The sequence below is a fragment of the Gouania willdenowi genome, unplaced genomic scaffold (assembly GCF_900634775.1).
Source record: "Gouania willdenowi unplaced genomic scaffold, fGouWil2.1 scaffold_93_arrow_ctg1, whole genome shotgun sequence".
Taxonomy (NCBI): Eukaryota; Metazoa; Chordata; class Actinopteri; order Blenniiformes; family Gobiesocidae; genus Gouania; species Gouania willdenowi.
The window spans coordinates 2603019-2623267 of NW_021145258.1; the positions used below are offsets into that span (position 1 = coordinate 2603019).

At 39.6% G+C, this 20249-nt stretch overlaps 1 protein-coding gene across 2 annotated transcripts; it reads right to left on the minus strand.

Annotated features, from left to right (window-relative positions):
• Positions 1 to 3928: 3928 nt before the first annotated feature.
• LOC114461092 (uncharacterized) lies at positions 3929 to 10394 on the minus strand. 2 transcript variants are annotated; one of them, XR_003673795.1, is made up of 2 exons: positions 4289 to 10394; positions 3929 to 4059 (listed from the first exon to the last, which is right to left on the minus strand). XR_003673795.1 is itself a non-coding variant. In XM_028442932.1 (2 exons), the coding sequence occupies exons 1-2, from the start codon at positions 10322 to 10324 to the stop codon at positions 4012 to 4014; spliced, it is 3852 nt and encodes a 1283-aa protein (XP_028298733.1). In that variant the 5' UTR covers positions 10325 to 10394; the 3' UTR covers positions 3952 to 4011. The 2 variants fall into 2 exon arrangements, 1 of the variants encoding a protein (XP_028298733.1); XM_028442932.1 differs by having other exon boundaries at positions 3952 to 4059; positions 6521 to 10394.
• Positions 10395 to 20249: the final 9855 nt, after the last annotated feature.

Genomic DNA, 20249 nt, shown 5'->3' on the forward strand with positions numbered 1-20249 from the left:
ATATTGAAATAGAAAATGATGTAAAAAAAAAAAAAAAAAGGAAAAACATTCCAGACAATGTGAAAAGACTTTGTCATGATGTGAATAACAAGTGGAAGAGATACTGTAATTGTAGTTGTAAGGTTATGTTGCTACTTTATAATTATTTTGTACTACTGAGTAATGTTGTTAATATTAACAAGTGATTGCAGTGAAAAAACAATTATGAAGATTGAAGTTAACACTAATTTACAGTCAGTCTTATTTGATTTCAGGTATTGATTATTTCCTAGTTATCAGTAACATTCTTAAACAAAGGGGAAATATGTTGTGTCTTCAGTTGCTACACCACAGGGGTCGCTGTGGTTGAATGATGCTGTGTTGCTGACTGTATAGCAGAGAAGAAGAAGAAAGTAAAAAGTTCATGTTTTCATACACGAGTCTGCTGTCTCTTTTAATATTCCTAACCACGTACATAACACCTGTGTTTAATAATTCAGATTCTTTTCTTTAGGTCTAAACCTAGAGCAGTCACATATCAACCACTCTGTGTATTGGGAAACAATCACTGGTTACTTTTGCTGCTGTTGGACCACATTTGAGAACCTAAATAGTTCCTGAGAGCTGACGTGTGTTTAGTAAGAAGCTGGTTGGTTATAAATATACTCACAGGAACACAATCTTGATCTTGAGCATCTGTAACAAAAAAAAAGACATTTCTGTCATTGGAATTGAATCAAAAACTGGTTATTGATGTTATAACTAAAGTCGTACAGTGTTGATATGATTCTCAGCAGCAAACAAACAGAAAAGAAGAGTTTATCCTTTCATAGTTTGTCCTCTCTGAGTCACAGACCTTTATGTTCTGTTGTCATAGGTTTTTAACTAAATCTTTGTAGAGATACACACCTTCTGCTGCTCCAGTCCTCCTCCTGTATTTAATCTGAACAGTAGTAACAATAACAACCAGGATGATCAGCAGGCAAATCTTTGCAATGTTGAGGATGAAGATGATCTTGTTTGGAGTCGAATCAGACGTTAAATCAACTGGAGCTGAAAACAATGAAGAACATATAAAGACAGTGTTTACATGTTAAAGGTGAGATTTGATTGGTCGTCCTACCTGTAGACACAAGTGTGTAGTCAGCAGAAATCTTCACTTCATTGTTTATAACAATCTGGCAGGTGTATTTTCTGTGGTTAATCTGACGTGTTATCATCAGATCAGAAACACATTTCTTCTGTCTAATATAATAGACTTCATCACCATTTTGCTTCAGTTCAGCTCTCTCCTCATCCAGCCATCTCAGGCTGTCTTCTTCACAATAGTTGTCTGTGTACACCCACAGAGAGCACGTCAGTGTGACTCCTCCCACTGGATCAGTGCTTTGTTTTGCTGAGACTGAGGAAAATGTGAAAGAATCCAAATAATTAAATGAACAGTGATATTTGTGGTCAGTACCAGGGTTGGTGTCAATTACATTTTTCAGTTACAATTACTGTAAGTTTTTAATTACCCATGTTCAAGTACAATTCATTTACAAATACAGTGTCAAGCATTTTTCCAATTACAATGGAATTACATTTATTTTTTTTCCTCATAAAGTCAATTACAATTATGTTCTCAATGACTAAAGTTCAATTACAATTAATCACAATTCCTGATCCTGTAATAAACAGGCTAATAAAAGTTAACCTTCCTCTTGTGTTAGCTTTCTGTTAGCATCTCTAATGATAACTGGTTTAGGACCCGTTATTGGCACATCTAAAAAAGCAGTGAACCAGTGCAACCGCAACATACAAATACCAGAATTACAAATATATTATGAATTATATAAATAGAATTATAAATACATTCATAAATATCAGAATTATAGATATATTATAAATATATTATATAAATAGAATTATGAATACATTTAACAAAACCAGAACCACAGATATACTTATAAATCCCAGAAATGCAAATGTATTTACACATATGTACATATACACATAACACATATATATACATTTTTACAATACATTTAGAGAGTAGTTTGTTGTCATGGTTGTAAATGTTGTCAATTACGATTACAGTGGCCAGGAATTTTTCCAATTATCCTCAGAAAGTCAATTACAATTACGGTCTCACTTACTAAATTCCAATTACAAAGAATCAAAATGACTGAGCCTGAAATAAATAAGATAATAAAAGTTAACCTTCCTCTTGTGTTAGCTTTCTGTTAGCATCTCTAATGATAACTGGTCCTAAATCAGCTGTAAAATACACTAAAAACAAATATCTATCATCTCATTTATTTCATATCTATTGGTTACCTTGTTAGGTTTTATAATCAATGAAAATATAGGTTTTAATATTTTTAGTGTGGGTGTCTGAGACTTTTATGTGTCAGTTTACCTTTAGATTTATATATTTTTTAATGGTAAAATGTGGAAAAGCTTGATATGAAACATATTTTATTAATTGTTAACTACATATGTGTAGAACTGTACATAGAACTGTAACATGGTTCCCCAGTTTTGTGTTAAATTACAATTTACAATTTTCATAGAATTTTCATTGCAATTGCAAATACAAAGTCAATTATCTGAACTCAATTACAATGTAATTACAAATAGAATTATGACATAATTGTAATTAATTATCAATTACGCAATTACAATTAGAAATGACCCCAACCCTGGCCAGAACTGATGGTCTTTAAAGCTGCAGTATGTAAGTTTTTTTTTTTGGCATCATTTGGTCAAAAATCTATAATCATCTTAGAACACTTTGGATTACAATATGCTCAGAGTAGACAGTGAATCTCTGTTCTTTCTCCTGGCTGTAAATGAGCTTCAGAAATACAGGAGCTTGACGCTGAGAAAGGGAGGGGGGAGAGGGGAGCGTCTCACTATTCAACATACTGCAGCTTTAACATCTACTGCTTTGCCCAGGCTGAGGGAGGGATGACAGGTTGACAAAAGAGACACATTTTGGTCATTTTGATGATAACTGAGACACCATCTCGCCTCATCCCCTCTTAAATGGCCTACAGGGCGGGGCTGGAATGCCTTGTGATTAAATCGGCCAATCACATCTTACACCAGCTTCATTCTTTGTTCTGGGCCCATCTCAGCAGCTCAAGAAGAAAAATGTAGGACTCTCAAACATCTGGACATAATTTCTTCTGCTACACCACCTGCGTGAGGGCTTAGTTTCAGGAACAAACAGAAACAGGACTGCTAAATCTTTACTTGTGACTAAAACTTAAAAAATAACTACTGTTGTCATCTGTCCTAGAGCTGTTCAACTAAAGAATTAGTGAGAAAATAGAGGAAAAACCCTCCCTAATTACCATGAAAGTTCTATAAAAATATCAATTATAATTTAACATTTGTTACAGTTCTATGTACAGTTCTACACATATGTAGTTAACAATATGTTTCATATCAAGCTTTAGCACATTTTACCTTTTTAAAAAAGAGGTATAGTAACACAGAAAAGTCTCAGATGCCCACACCAAAAATAATAAAACCTATGATATCATTGATTAGGAAGTAGAGGAAAAAGCCTACATTGGAGTGTGTTGAACTGGTGGAGTTTCTACATGTGATTCCTCAAAGCTTCAGTCATAGATCATATTTATCTGTTTGGGTCTGAATGTGACTTTCTCTGCATTGTTCATTGTCGTAGTAAATTTAGGAACAGCTGTAATAATGTCATGTTACTCACGTGTTAAAATGTTCAGATACACATATGTGTAGTGTTCATATGTGTTCCCATAGTCACATCTGTAAGCTCCTGCGTCCTCAGAGGAGATGTTTGTGATGGTCAAAGAACATCTACGGCCCAGACTCAGTTTAGCAGCTTGAGGTGAATCTTCATTAATCTGTCCATCACTAACAATGGTATCAGTAGTAGATATGTCTCTGTAGTAAAACCAGTCAACACTAGAACATGATTCTTCTGCCATCAGCTAAGTGTTTCTTAACTCAGCTTAGACAGCGAGCTTAACATAAAAGAAATGGCCCCAGAAACGACAGGACTCAGGGTGTCTTTATGTCCGTAGACCATCTCTTAATTATTTTGTAAAACTGCAAAACAGATAAAATACACATTACTATTTGCATATGTGTAAAAATATCAAATAAAAGAGTGTATAACTTATTATACATTAGTACTATTACATAACACAAATAGCACGGGTTCACTTAGCTTAGACTCACTCCACAGGAAAAAACGATTTATGCAGAAATTACATAAATAAACTTTTACAACCAATAATAAACTACTGCACAACATTTCACATCATTGATAACTTACAGATTATGTCTTGCCACGGATAACTCAGGAAAAGTTCACAGAGAGGAGCGTTTTTGCATGTGAAGTCCTCCAGTGCTGCTCTTAAAATGGCGTCATAAGCCTGCTGCTTACAGGTAGTGGCCAACAGGCGGCAGCACCACAAACAAAAAACAATACCAACGAAGAAACCAGGAAAGGCAAAGCCATTAACCAAACAGTGGCCTCTCAAGGACAAACAGAGAACCACACATTTTAAATAAATGAACTCAGGAACCTAAAAATACATAAATGTGCCAAAATATGAGGGACAGAATACTCCCCGTCTGACATCTAGATGTCACCCATAAACTAATGGCAATGAAATACTTATTTACTCTAAGCATTATCCTTAGGCACCAACAGAACAACCTCACTTATGGGTCGGAGATAACATCTGTGTTCACCCTTACGGAAAATCTTAACCTCTACTTTTCGAACACGACCATCAGCACTGGGGAATGTTTTCGATATCAGTCCAAGTGGCCAGTTATTCCTGTGTTCGAGGGATTCCTTCAGCAGAACTACATCCCCTGTTTGTAAATTGGGTGTAACTGCTTTCCACTTGCGGCGGTGCTGAAGTCCTGTGATGTATTCCTTTTGCCAACGGCTCCAGAAGGTGTTGGCTAGGTGCTGTACACGCCTCCACTGTGCCCTAAACAAGTCACGGCTTTCAAACTGACCTGGTGGTACTGGTGGAGTGCTGACTTTCTGCGTAAGTAACATTGCAGGGGTAAGAATGGCTGGGTTCTCCGGATCTGTGGAAACTGTTGTGAGTGGTCGTGCATTTACTATAGCAGTCACTTCAGCCATTAACGTCACCAGTGTTTCATGTGTGAGTTTTCCATTTTTGTCTTTCAGGAGCATAGCATCCAGGATTTTGCGTGTGACCCCTATCATTCGTTCCCAAGAGCCTGCCATATGAGATGCATGCGGCGGATTAAAGTGCCACTTACAGCCAGTGTCTTTGAGAAAGTTGTCGATTTTGTTGTCGTGGCAGCCCTGTTTGTTAATCTGTAGTTCTTTGCAGGCGCTTACAAAGTTTGTTCCACAATCTGATCTGAGGAGTTTAGCAGCACCCCTGATAGCAAAAAAACGACGCAGTGCATTTATGAATGATGATGTGTCCATTGATTCAATAACTTCAATGTGTATGGCACGTGTACTCATACAAGTGAATATGACGGCCCACCTTTTTGCATCTGCTTGACCTCCTCGTGTTTTTCTGACTGAGACGGGCCACGGACCAAATACATCAAGGCCTACATGAGTGAAAGGAGGGTCTGTGGACAACCTGTCCTCTGGTAGGTCAGCCATGATCTGCTCTTGTTGTTTGCCTCTGAGTCTTCGGCATGTGACACATTTGAATATTACACTGCTTATTGTTCTTTTGCCTCCAACAATCCAAAAACCTCCAGCTCTGATAGCCCCTTCTGTGAAATGCCTGCCTTGATGGTGCACCTTTTCATGAAAATGTCTTATTATGAGCTGGGCCAGGTGGTGTTTACTCGGGATGAGAATGGGGTTTGTTTCATCTGACAGTAACTGCGCTCTTTTTAGGCGCCCACCGACTCTCAGAATGCCATTAGTGTCAATGAATGGGTTCAGTTTGCTGAGTGGGCTTGAGTTTTTTAGAGGAGCTCCCTGTTCTATTTGTTTTATTTCTTCTCTGTAAAGCTCTCTTTGGACACTGCAAATGACTGTGATTTTTGCTTGGTTGAGTTGGTTTTCACTTAAATGCTCACTGCATTTGTGCCAGCCGTAACATGTGCTTTCAGTACTGTTCTTGAATGACTGGGCTGTGTGTTTGAGTTTAGCAATGGCTCCAAGTAACACATTCCAACTTGAAAACCTTTCAAATCTTGCGCTACCTAGCTTGCCTTTTGACAGAATAGTGGCACAGGTAGTAACCTCAGGACGCAGTTCACTATCAGTCTCTGGGTGTATAAGTTCAAATGCCTGTGCCTCTATTTGACTCTGCTTTGAATCAATGAGGAAAGCAGGTCCGCTGAGCCATGCGGAGTTAAAGAGCTGCTCAGCGGGTAGTGCGCGTGTGGCGTGATCAGCTGGATTTAGATGAGTGGGCACGTATTTCCACTGGTGAGGTTGGGTGAAACGTCTGATGCGCTCTACTCTATTGTGGACATACACGTAAAAGCGTCTCTTTTTGTTTGAGATGTAACCAAGCACTACTTTTGAGTCTGTGAAAAAGCTCACCTGATCAACTATGATATCTAGTTCCTCCAGAACCAGTTCTGCGACCTCGACAGCCAGCACCGCTGCACAGAGTTCAAGCCTTGGTATGGTGATGTCCGGTTTAGGAGCGAGTCGTGCTTTGCCGAGAAGAAAGCCCACTTCACTGTGTCCTTCTGTGTTTGAGAGTTTGAGATAGGCGACGGCACCCACAGCTTTAATGGAGGCATCGCAGAAGACAATGATCTCTTTTCTTTCAGCTGCAGACATTGGTATTGAGGTGTACATTCTGGGAATTTCAAGCTGTTGTAGGTGTTTCAGAGAGTCCTTCCACTGCCGCCACTGCTCTAACTTGTCTTTAGGCAGTTCAGTGTCCCATTCGTTAATGTTAGTGGAAATGTCTCTTAGTATGGTTCGACCTTCTACAATGACTGGGACAGCAAAACCGAGGGGGTCGTACACACTATTAATGACTGAAAGTACTCCCCTTTTGGTGAATGGTTTATCATTTACTGTTACCTGAAACTTGAACAGGTCTGTGGCGAGGTCCCAACCCAAGCCTAGGCTGCGCTGCATGGGAGGGGATGTCTGACCAAGCTCAAGGCCCTGTGTGGCTGCTGCAAGGTCCTCAGCTGGGAAGGCACTGGTGATTTCAGGACAGTTTGATGAGATTTTGTGCAGGCGTATGTTACACTGTGCTAGCATTTTCTGAGCTCTACAAAGTACATCCACTGCCTCATCTGCTGAAGGGAACGATTTCAGTCCATCGTCAACATAATAGTGACGTTCAATGAACTCCCTTGCTTTACTGCCAAATTCAGCTTCCCCTTCCATGGCTGTTTTCTTAAGCCCATAGATAGCGATTGATGGGGATGGGCAGTTTCCAAAAACGTGTACTCGCATCCTGAACTCCATTACTTCTCCATCCAGATCATGATTTTTGAACCACAGAAAGCGCAGATAGTCGCGATGGTCCTCCCTGACCAAAAAGTTGTAAAACATTTGCTCTACATCTGCCATGACTGCATATGGATCAGACCGGAAGCGTAGCAGAACTCCCACAAGACTGTTGTTGAGATCTGGCCCTTTTAGCAGCACATCATTGAGAGAGATATTATCACATTGTGCGCTTGAGTCAAAGACCACCCTAATCTTGCCTGGCTTTTGGGGGTGGTAAACACCAAAACTAGGGAGATACCAGCATTCTTGGTCAGGCGAGAGAGGAGGGGCTGGTTCAGCATGGCCTTTGTTAAAGATTTTCTCCATAAAGTCAACATAATGCTCTCTCATTTCAGGTTTTCTTTTCAGTGTTTTGCGGAGTGACATTAAACGAGTGAAAGCTTGTTCCCTGTTGTTGGGCAGACGCTGCCTGGGGGAGCGAAATGGGAGAGGAGCTACCCAATTATTTGCCTCATCTTTGATTAGTTCTTTTTGCATAATGTCCAAGAATAAAGCATCCTCCTCAGAAAGTGCTACTTTATCATCATCTGTTGTTTGTTGGAAAAGCTGTGCGCCTAGTTCATTTTGGGGTGTATGAAGAATGGGACACGTTTCTGCGTATTTCTCTTTGATGTGGATTGTACTCATACAGGGAGTGAAGAAGCTGGAACGACCATTGCTCAGAATATTGGTCGTGAATGAGTTCACACTAGGTCTATGAGCCCCTGATAAGCAAATATCTCCCACGACTACCCACCCCAGGTCAAGGTGTTGGGCATAAGGTGCATTGTTGGGGCCGTTTACCTGACTGCGGACCTTATGGGCTTGAATGATATCTCTCCCGAGGAGGAGAAGAATGTCTGCTTTTGGGTCCAGTGGAGGAATCTGCGATGCAATCTGGTGAAGATGAGGATGAGCAGCTGCTGCCTCAGGAGTGGGTATCTCGTTTCTGTTATCTGGAATCTGATCACATTCCATTAGTGTGGGCAGCAACATGGATACTTTTCCATTAACGTTCTCAATAACAAAGTCATTAGCTCTGCGCCCCCTTGTGTCCGATATTCCAGCACATGTTCTCATAGTGTATGGGAGAATACCACCTTGCACATTAAACATGTCAAAGAAGGCTGATCGAGCTAGAGATGAATTGCTTTGATCATCTAACATAACGTACATTCTCCTTTTCTTTTCAGGGGAAGTGCGAGGGTACACATTGACAAGGCATATCTTGGAGCACGATTTACCTTGTAGGCCTGGACCACATATTTCTGTGCAGCTGGCTGTAGTGACAGGGTTTTGAGGGTCAGCCTCCCCGCCGTGGCTCTGTGGAGGAGGGTCAGAGTCTCTAAAAGTCCACGGCGGTGGACCCGCGTGCATGGCAGACACATGTGAGTCACTATTGCACTCTGAGCACTGTATGACAGCTTTACAGTCTTTAGCTCTGTGACTCGTGGATGAAACACATTTATAACATATAAAGTGTTCTTTAAGCAAACTCTTTCTTTCATCTAATGTTTTCATTCTAAACCCTCTGCATCTGGCAAGTGCGTGTGGCTTATGGTGAATGGGACATTGCTTCTCTGGGTTGAGAGTAGTTGTTTTAATGTTGCTACTCGCTTGACCTATCTCTGTTTTATTCACTGCCACAGGAACTCTGTTTGTTCGTCTGATTTGTCTAAATAGAGTTTTGTCAACGTATGGAGCTACTGTGTTAGAGCTGTGTAACATGAAACTGGGATCTGTTTTCATTTCAGCATGGTCATTCACAAACTGTACAAAGTATGAGAATGGGGGATAGAATGCACCGTGGTCTCTTTTGTATTTTGTCCCTTGTTTTACCCATGACTCTTGTAAACTGTATGGGAGCTTCTCAACTATCGGATTTATCCCTCTTGGAGTGTCAAGAAAGCTAAGGCCTGGCAAATAACTTTCTTTTTGTGCATACTCTAACTCGAGCAAAAGATCTGCAAGCTGCTGCAATAAGTGAATGTCTTTATGGGATATTTTTGGAAAAAACTCTAAACGTTGGAACAGTGATGTTTCGATTACCTCAGGGGAGCCGTAACTCTTATCTAGACGTTGCCAGAGGCGCTGAAGTCCAGCCTCTGGGTTATTCACGTGGACCGCCCTGATCCTCAGAGCGTGTTGAAGTGACTCCCCGCCGAGCCACTTGGTGAGTAGGTCGAGCTCTTCACTGGCTTTGAAGTTGAGCCCTTGAGTAGCGTTGTGAAACATGGATTTCCAGGATAGGTAAGACTCTGGCCTGTTGTCGAAAACGGTGATCCCCGCTGTCAGCAAATCGCGGCGTGCTAAATAGGCCGATAGTTCTGATAGTTCTGTTTGTGGGGTAGGTAAAGGTCTGCGTTGAGATGAAGTACCTGCTCTGGTGTGATTTTCTGGATACCTTGGCTGCCCCGTGTCCATGTAGCGCTTGTGAGTGTCGTTTTGATGAGACACTGGCCTGGTTTCATTCTTTTCTTCTTCTTCTAGAAGTCCCTGGTCGTCATTGAAATGAGTGTTAACAAAGTCTTGTGCACGTCTCATGGAAGGAGGTGTCTTCACAGGAATGCTAATATCTGCAAGGTCTACAGCACTGTGTGCAGCCTCATCAGCTGCCGCCTCCAGGACTTGAGCCGCTGCGAGCGCTGCTTCAGCCTCACCCTCAACCTTCAGAGCGTTTAGTGTTGCCTCAATGCGTGCCTTCTCGACCTCCATGTCTATTTGGCGTTTGGCGTACTGAGCTCTGGTGCGGGCAGCTTCTGCGCCTGCTCGTGCTTTTGCTGCAGTTTGACTGGTGATTGAACGGTGTGAACTGCGTGAAGTGCGTGACCGGCACTCCGACCTGGTTTCATGCTGGGAGGAGGGAGGGGAGTCTCTCGATTGTGACATCTTAAAAGCAGAGTATCTTGACGTGTAGATAATCTTTTTACTTTTCTGCCATCAGCTAAGTGTTTCTTAACTCAGCTTAGACAGCGAGCTTAACATAAAAGAAATGGCCCCAGAAACGACAGGACTCAGGGTGTCTTTATGTCCGTAGACCATCTCTTAATTATTTTGTAAAACTGCAAAACAGATAAAATACACATTACTATTTGCATATGTGTAAAAATATCAAATAAAAGAGTGTATAACTTATTATACATTAGTACTATTACATAACACAAATAGCACGGGTTCACTTAGCTTAGACTCACTCCACAGGAAAAAACGATTTATGCAGAAATTACATAAATAAACTTTTACAACCAATAATAAACTACTGCACAACATTTCACATCATTGATAACTTACAGATTATGTCTTGCCACGGATAACTCAGGAAAAGTTCACAGAGAGGAGCGTTTTTGCATGTGAAGTCCTCCAGTGCTGCTCTTAAAATGGCGTCATAAGCCTGCTGCTTACAGGTAGTGGCCAACAGGCGGCAGCACCACAAACAAAAAACAATACCAACGAAGAAACCAGGAAAGGCAAAGCCATTAACCAAACAGTGGCCTCTCAAGGACAAACAGAGAACCACACATTTTAAATAAATGAACTCAGGAACCTAAAAATACATAAATGTGCCAAAATATGAGGGACAGAATAATGATGTTTTAGATGAATTCACACTGTTACAGGACATGATGACCTCATCTCCAGCTCTGTGATAGATGCTGATTTCGTCACTGCTGCCTGCAGCAAAGAAACACAGAGCAGTCGTTATAAAGTTATAAAATAAAACAGGGATGGGGTCAATTATAATTGTAATTGCGTAATTGATAATTTATGATAATTATGGCATAACTATAATTGTAATTTTAATTTTAAAAATCTGTTGCTGTTGTAATCGTAATTAAATTGTAATTGAGTTTAGATAATTGACTTTGTAATTGTAATTGCCATGAAAAATCTATAAAAATTATCAATTATAATTTAACACAAAACTGGGGAACCATGTTACAGTTCTATGTACAGTTCTACACATATGTAGTTAACAATTATTAAAATATGTTTCATATCAAGCTTTACCACATTTTACCATTAAAAAATATATAAATCTAAAGGTAAACTGACACATAAAAGTCTCAGACACCCACACTAAAAATATTAAAACCTATGTTTTCATTAATTATAAAACCTAACAAGGTAACCAATAGATATGAAATAAATGAGATGATAGATATTTGTTTTTAGTGTATTTTACAGCTGATTTAGGACCAGTTATCATTAGAGATGCTAACAGAAAGCTAACACAGAAGAAGGTTAACTTTTATTAGCTTATTTATTTCAGGCTCAGTCATTTTGATTTTTTGTAATTAGAATTTAGTCATTGAGAATGTAATTGTAATTGACTTTCTGATGATAATAATTAATTGGAATTTATTTGTAATTGGAAAAATTGCTTGCCTTCTATTTATATAATCTATTATAATATATCTATAATTCTGATATTTGTGAATGTATTTATAATTCTATTTATATAATTCATAATATATTTGTAATTCTGGTATTTTTGCACTATGTTGTGGTTGCACTGGTTCACTGCTTTTTTAGACGTGCCAATTCACACCTGTTTTACAGTGTCTGCAATTATAAATGTGATCGATTATGTAAAACATCTATACTATATATCTCACAAGTCTCATAGTTATTTATTGAATCATGTGACCCCCTCTGATCATGTGACCTAATCATCCCATGTATATATGCAGGTGTGTCAGAGCTGTTTCCTAAGTCTGATGAAGGGCTAAGGCCTGAAACGTTACTTTTGCTGGTGAGAAAGACATTTTTGGTGAGCATTACAGCTGTGCAGATCTATCACATTTCTTTCAAATGTTTCCTCAGCCTCAGATCTGTGATGTTCCTCTTTGTGGTGATCTCACTGAGCACGTCCAGAACGTCAGCACCGGATTTCATCACATTTCTCTGCTTTTTAAACTCACACTGTTCAACTATCAACTGTTGTTCAGGCAGAACAACATAGAGACACAAAGAAAGTCAACCATAAGCAGTTTTTCCAATTACAATTCAATTACAATTATTATTTATCCTCAGAAAGTCATTTACAATTACTACTTAATTATGATTACAGCGATCAGCATTTTTTCATCATTTTTAAAATCATATTTCCTCTTACACACAGTACCTTCAGATTTATCTTTGTAAGTTTTTAAAATACATTATTTCATTTTATTTCCACAAATGTAAAAACTGAAAGTTTTTCATAAACTAAAAGAAGAAGAAGAGGAAGCTCCAAATAAAAAATCTTCTTAACATAAATTTATAATTTTCATTCTGTGGCCCTAAATTAGGTCCATACTCCTTCATTGTGTTCTCCTAATCATTTTCTACTTTTTGTTCAAAGAAATAAACTCATTTGATCAAAGTAATCACAACTTGAGTCGGTTCAATTTTCTAACTTAAAACTGATGTATTTCAGCTTTTTGGGTCCATTATTATCTGACTGGAATAAAACTAACTTTAAACTAAGTTTTTTCTTTTCTTTTTTCAAAATGAGCTCTGTTTTAAAATAAATATAACAATTTGCCTTTAAAGTTGATATGAAATGGTATTTTGTCAATATTCTCTAACTATCCATATGTTTTTAACACAGGTCTAGTTTTTTTTTTTTTATCACTTAATCATTCAAACAAATGAAATCCAAAGCATCTACTCTGTTAAATGATAAAACAACATCAACAGAAGAAGAAGTTTACCTCCAAGCACGAGCACAAAGAGCAGAGTGAGCTGCAGGAGAAGCATTCTGCTGTAGATCAATGTTTCTAATGTTTCCTCACACTCTGATCTGTGAGTGCACTGAGCAAAAATATTATCTTATATCAGTGATGTCATAAAAAGAGGAAGAGGAGTTTAAATGGGTGGGGTTTATGCATATAATGATATAAAAACACATTATACAGTGATTCTAAACTAACGTCTCCTTTAAATAATGTGCTACACACACAAGGCCAAACAGGATGAAACAGTTCAACTTTATCACCAAAAAAGGAAATTACAAAGTCGACTATAGCGAACACAGAACATCACAGCAGAGACACTGACAATAATGAACAGTCACATTATTCCAACAGTCTACACTCTGTAGGAAACAAACCACATCAAGCGTAAAGCCTCCCCCTTTGCTAGCAAGAATTAACCAAGGAGCCTGTTTTTGTGTTATCACGAACTGTGTAAACACAACTGCCCCCGTAACTCTGAGATGCAGGACTAACCCCACTATGTGGTCTGTGAACTCAATACCGGAGCCGCTAAGACTGAACCAGCTATTTGAAGTACGTAGTATGAACCCTTCTTTTACGACTCCCCTTCCGGCCAAACAAAAGGACCAGAGAATCCAAGGACAGTTTTCCCCTATATTACCTCCCTGCGACATTTATGATCAAAAGAAGAACATCCCTCTTCTCCCCCTTATCAAACAGATACTGTGGGATGCTATAAGTTCAAAGAACGGTCCCAATGCCCTTTGACCCCCTGTGGTGAGATATCACAGGAAGACGCTTACCAGACCTTCACTGAGAGGTCTCCTAGTGAAGAAAGGAGAACAAAGAAATTGTATTATGTTTGAAAAGTTAGAAATGAGAACAACGAACATGTGTTTGACTGAAAAATTACAAATGAAAACATTGTTGTGGAATGATTTCTCCAGAAATTGGAATTACAAATATTGCTGTTCAATCACACTCGTTTCATGCAAGACAATAACCAACAGAATGCTATTTTAAAGTGTTTATCATTTAAAAGTGCTTAAAATTACCAGAAAAACATCACAAAAGTTAGTTTGAGGTATTTACTGCGACCGTATAGTTAAGAGGAGGCATAACATGATTTTTGACATTTATGTTATGAGTAATTACAGGTAAAATGCATTAATTAGTTCCTAAAGTGATTCGAGGCTATTTCCTAGTCGTGTTTGGTATCAAACTCTTTCGTAATACATGATATTTCAGGATATGATGTTGAAAAGATGTTTTGAAATATGTGGAATTAATTATTAGGCATTTTTTTATGTTTAGAATCATCCCTTGTCGTCTGTCTCTGTCTCACACTCACACACACCCAAGACACACCCACAAGCTGAAAGCAGAGACATTGACCAATCACCGACATGATCACAGAATAATCAACGAAGACGCCTCCTCCAAAAGGCGTCACCAAACGCCCTTTAAAAAAAGACGCGCGACCAGAAACAACAGTTTTTGGACGCGGGCGTTCATGCTCACACGTGTTCCCTCATGTTTCCAGTCTTTTCATTTATTTCATTTTATTTGTAGTTGAAACAGTTAGATTTTGTAATCAACAGCTGCTTGACTCGGACAAATACAGCCTCTAGTGACGTGCGTAACCGCCGAAAGGAAGCCCGGCCTGCGACCCATTGGGGTTAGCCAAGAGCCATTCTCTAAGCCAGCTGCGAAGGCCTAACCGCCCGGATCGGCTGAAGGGGCTACACTCTGTTGAACCGAAACAGAACCAACGGTGGCACGTCCTGCTGCATTGCTCAAACAGCACCTCCAGGTCCAACCCTGACATCTTCAAGGTACAAGAATGAACTCTCATCAGCAACTTTCATCTACAATAGATCACATACATATTTCCATAACTACAAACTTACACGCATTAACAACATGCTACACACACAGTACATCTCATTCATGTTTGTTCGTCTCCCCCTTGTCCGTCCTCCTCTCTTTGTTATGAGCTCTCTTTATTTTATTCTTTGATTTTATGATTTTATTATTGAATATGTATCCTGCATTTTTATTCAATATTTAGTAGATTAGCATCCTCCTAGATTAGTGATTTCACTTTATTACATATAATCCTCACTTTTATTAGCCTAGAAATGCATTTTATCATGATTTAATTATCCCATTTCAATTGATATTTTGACTGTGTTAATTGTTGACTTTTGAATAAAAGGTTAAACATAATATTTGATTCTTCTGATTCATTAAAGCTGTGATGATGGTGTAGATGTCTGGTAGAATTCACTTTTCCCTGGTTTCACATTGATGAGTTTAGTCTAAAAACTTAGACATATTTCTCCTGTTAAAAGGAGTGGCACCCCGCAAATTTGAAGTAATATTAATAATCATAATTAATATTCTCAGTTATATAACCCATTAATAATAACTCATCTCATCTTCCTACAACTCATTTCACTACATTTATGATTGTTGAATAATTGTTTTCATTTCCAAAATATAATTAAAAATAAATAAATAAAATGTTTTAATGAAAACCTTAAACAGATCTGGTTAAAAAAATAAATCAATATAATAATTCTATGAAATAAAAAAATAAAAATAAAAGTCAGAATGAAGAGAGGAAGAGGAGAGAAAGGAGGAAACAGACTGCAGAGAGAGAAACATGTTACAGCATCAACATTTACATAGTATCAGTTTAATGCTTTATTTAATGTGAGAGAGAGAAGAAGAGGACCTAAACCAGGGGTTGGTGACCTTTAGGATCAGCCATTGAGTGAAGATGTTATTTTTGTGTGTGATCTGCCTGAAAACAGATGTTGTTGTGGAATAAATGTTTTTCCAGATGCAGCAAAACAAAACAAGTCAGCCAGAAAACTTTCTTTTAATCCAACGCTTTGACAACAGTCAGAATACAGACACAGTGCACCGTACGTTGATCATAGGTTCCTTTGGCTAAACACAGCTTAGTTCAGGCCCGTGCAGAGACCTCCAAAGGTTTAGAAGCCCCTAAATTCATGCATTATAACTTAGCAAATTTTATATTTAACAGAATGGCTAAAACCAAAAGAATACCACAACACCTGGCTAGAAATAGAACAGCTAGACTGCAAACATATTAAACTCGCTGATCTACCTTTTATCACTACGACTCTCAAACGTCACAACTGCTTTAAAAACCCACTGATTGCCTCCACCCTGACTGCGTGGTGGAAAGCCCTCGACATTACAAATGTTCAATTAAAAACTAGCATGTTGTCTGCAATCTGGCACAACCCCAACTTTAGAAAAAGAAAAACACCGCTCTATCTGAAGACATGGAAAGAAAGTGGAATCACTCATCTCCAAGACCTCTTTGAAATTGACAAGCTCAGGACATATAACAATTTAAACCAAACATTCAATATAAATAAAAGTAGTTTTTTACAGTACTTACAAGTAACAGAAATAATCAAGAAAAACACTCCTGTAGAGCCAAATACCTTACAACCTCCATAACTGGCTATATATATGAAAAAAATCTTAATAAAAACAAAAAAACTCTCAAAAATATACAGAGCACTCTCAAAAACTAACTCTAATTTTATTTTATTTATTTATTCAGTTTATTTCCGACATGGTTACATTCACTTTTTTTTTTTTTTTTTTTTTTTTTTTTTTGTACATGCCGAAAAAGGAGACGAGAGAAGCAGTTTGCTTATCCGGGTCCCGTCCCCTGTTTTACCATCGCAAATTTACATGGGTTTACATGTCTTTCTGGTCAAACATTCTTGAGTTGTTCTGAACAGTCCGTTTTTGTGTATTCTTATCTGTAGTCAGTATTGTCTTGTTTTTATTCCTCCTCCTCTCTATCGTTGTTCGTGTTGGCCTTGTTCCCTGCCAGACATTGTTAGCATTCCTCCAGTTCAAGAATAGTTCCTCTTTCGAAGGTGTTTGGAAGAACACTTACCAATCACTAAATGGGAGGCTGAACTCTCAATCACCACGAACATCGATTTATGGACAGAAATGTCTTGTAATACTTTTAAGATGACTAAAAACACAACTCGACAGCTAATTCAATACAAAGTCCTCCACAGATCTCACATTACCCAACAGAAAATGTATAAAATGGGCTTCTCCGTAACAGACATCTGCTCTCAGTGCACCCAGGGAACTATTGATTCATATTTACATGCCTTATGGCTCTGTTCCCCAGTTCATCAGTTTTGGTTTCTAATTACTGAAAAACTGTCCTCCATTTTGGACTGCAGGATTCCTCTTTCTCCAAATCTATGTCTGATAGGAGACCTGACAAAGCTTGATGATCTAGCCTGCAAGCAACTGCCAGCACCACTCTTTACTAACATTAATCCAACTGTAGACCTGGACCTCCCTGGGCTTGTGTGGTGGCCAGGGTAGCTTGGGTGGGTTGCCCAGGTGTCTGCGTGCCACTGCGCGGGCATGCGTTCCTTCTGGATGTTCTCGCGGACCCTGGCTATTTGATTTTGCTCTCCTGCCCCCTCTGTACATGTCTGGGTGGTCCGTGGGGCTTGCATATTTCTCTGCCACTCTCTCCCATTGCTCTCTGTCCCCCTATCCCATCTTCCCCTCCTCCCCCTCCTTTGCTCTTGCACCTGCTCTCCTGCTGGGTTCGGCGTTTGGGGGCTCCTGTAGGCCCGGGATGCTGGTGGGGGAGCTGTGGCTTTCGCCTGGGGGGCGGGCAGGGCAGGGCCGGGTGGGTTTGCTTGGGGGTGGGCCCATCGGGGGGCCTGGGGTGGTGGGATTTGTGGCTCTTGGCCGGGGGTGGTGGTGGCGGTGCGGCATGCAGCATCCCCTTGTTGCCCTGGGCGGCTGGGGATGTGTTCGTTTTCCCTGGGCGGGCTGCTCCCGGTGCTGCTTCTATTCCGGGTCCTTCTGGCCTGGGGTCCAATCCCTGCTAAATCTGGGCCACCGGCTGCCCGTTTGGCGCCGCTCTGTCCGTGTACTGTGCGTGGGCCTTGGCCACTCTGCTGGGGTCTCTATATGTATACATATTTCCGACGGGCACTGTACTAGTCAGCTCCCAGTCTTAGTACAGGAGGCTGCTACTCTCTCCACCTTTAGGGCTAAACTCAAAACGTTTACTGTATAATAGCGTTAACCTAACCTTAAACCTAAAAATATAATCTAAAAACTAAGATTATATAGTAGAATGCCAACATTATATTCAAACACGATCCACCATCTACACATAGCTCTAATGGGCTGCAATGGGATGATGTCCTGTCAGACACAGTTGTGCCGGGTTGTAGACAACCCCCCACTTCTGTACCTTGTTTTATAACCCATCATACTGCTCACACTGCTTCACACCATTTACACTGATGTCCACCCCATATATCATTACGTGCAACCAGTACAAGACAAAACTTCGTCTGTATCACAGGTATACAGAAGAACTCAAATGCAACGCAGGAAGGAGTAGACAGATACTGAAATATCTAAATAAGATTGAATAAACGGGCCCCACACAAAACCAGGAAAATAACTGAAATATTCCCCACTCGGATTTGTTATTTAATAAAGAACTCAGGTTCCACACTAAACAATCAAAAACAGGATCTCTCAATACCCCACTTTAATAATCAAACTCAAGAACTCTCAATACCCCACTTAATAATCACACTCAGGAACTCTCAATACTTTCTAGGAGTTTGAAGTCTCTCTTAACGGGTTGACCATCTAGCAAGAGACTGACCGAACAGATGGAGTATATTTAACCTCCTCCAACTTGACGAGGGAATGAGGAGCAGCTGTGGAGAGCAGGAAAACTGGGCAGGCAGGAAAACATGGACAGGAACAGGCCAAATCAAGGAACAGGGAGTGAATAAGGAGGTAAACCATAACTCACTAAGCAGACTCATGACAGTCTGTAGTGGTTGAATTTCAGAGCATGGAGGATGCCGCAAGACATTTAATGTTAACCCAACCACAAGGAACGAGTGTATCATAGTGTAACAAACATCAACCTGTTCAAATATAAATACAAAAAAATATATATTAGAAAAGTAGAAGGATGAAGAAATGAGTTGCCACTAGGGGGAGCAGTAGGATGAAATTACAATTGATATTGCTTGTTTTGGGGAGTGTGTACTGACGCATGGGCTTGGTCATGGAAGTTGTTCTTGTAGCTGGAGAAATTTGAAATGTATTTGAGGAAAACCCCTTGACATGTAGCATCTCGTTTTCGAGGGGGACCCTCGAGCATTGCCGAGATGCCCTTGAGCAAGGCACCAAACCCCAACACTGCTCCCTTCTTCATTGTAAGGCGACTTTGAGTACCCAGAAAAGCGCTATATAAAATTGATATATAATTATATAAAAATAATAATAATGTAATTTTCCATGATGTAAATGCCGTTAACATTTTTGCTGTGAACGGATTGTGCCTGAAATCCGTTATTGTATTTTCATTGTTCAGTATTTTTTTTCCTTTTGCATTGTGCTGTTGTGAGATGCAAATGTTGTACTGATTTTGGAGTGTGCGGCACTCATAAGCTTTTGCTTCAGCCCACTATTTTGAGCAGTATGTATACTGCTCAAATTAATAAAATAAATAAATAAATGTTTTACCTGCAGTCTGTGCCTTCTCCTCGCCCTCTTTTCAGTTTCAGGTGTCTTGATGTTGGAGCTGGCGGTTCCTGATCAATGGTTCTTGGCTCAACTAGTCTGTGTCTCTGATGGGCTATCCTTCTATCCTATCCTGTTTTCCTTCTGTTTACTAACCCAACCAGTCGAAGCGGATGGCTGCTACCTCTGAACCTGGTTCCGCTGGAGATTTCTTCCGATAAAAAGAGGGAGTTTTTTCTTCCCGCTGTCGCTAAATGTTTGTTCATGTGGATCTTGTTGGGTTCTTTCTTTCTTACTGTGAACTTTTTTTAAGGACTTTGGCCTTTGGGAGCAGGGAGGAGAGACTCAAGATAGGAAATAAAAAGGGTGGGGAAGAATAGATTGTTATACAGTGAGGGTGAGATGTGAAGTTTTAGAATATATTGTGCTTATTATGTTGTGTAATCAAGCCAGTATAGTGACAAGTGTGAAGCTTAGCTATAATGGTGGTGGCTGTGGACAGGGGGAATGAGTGAGTGGTA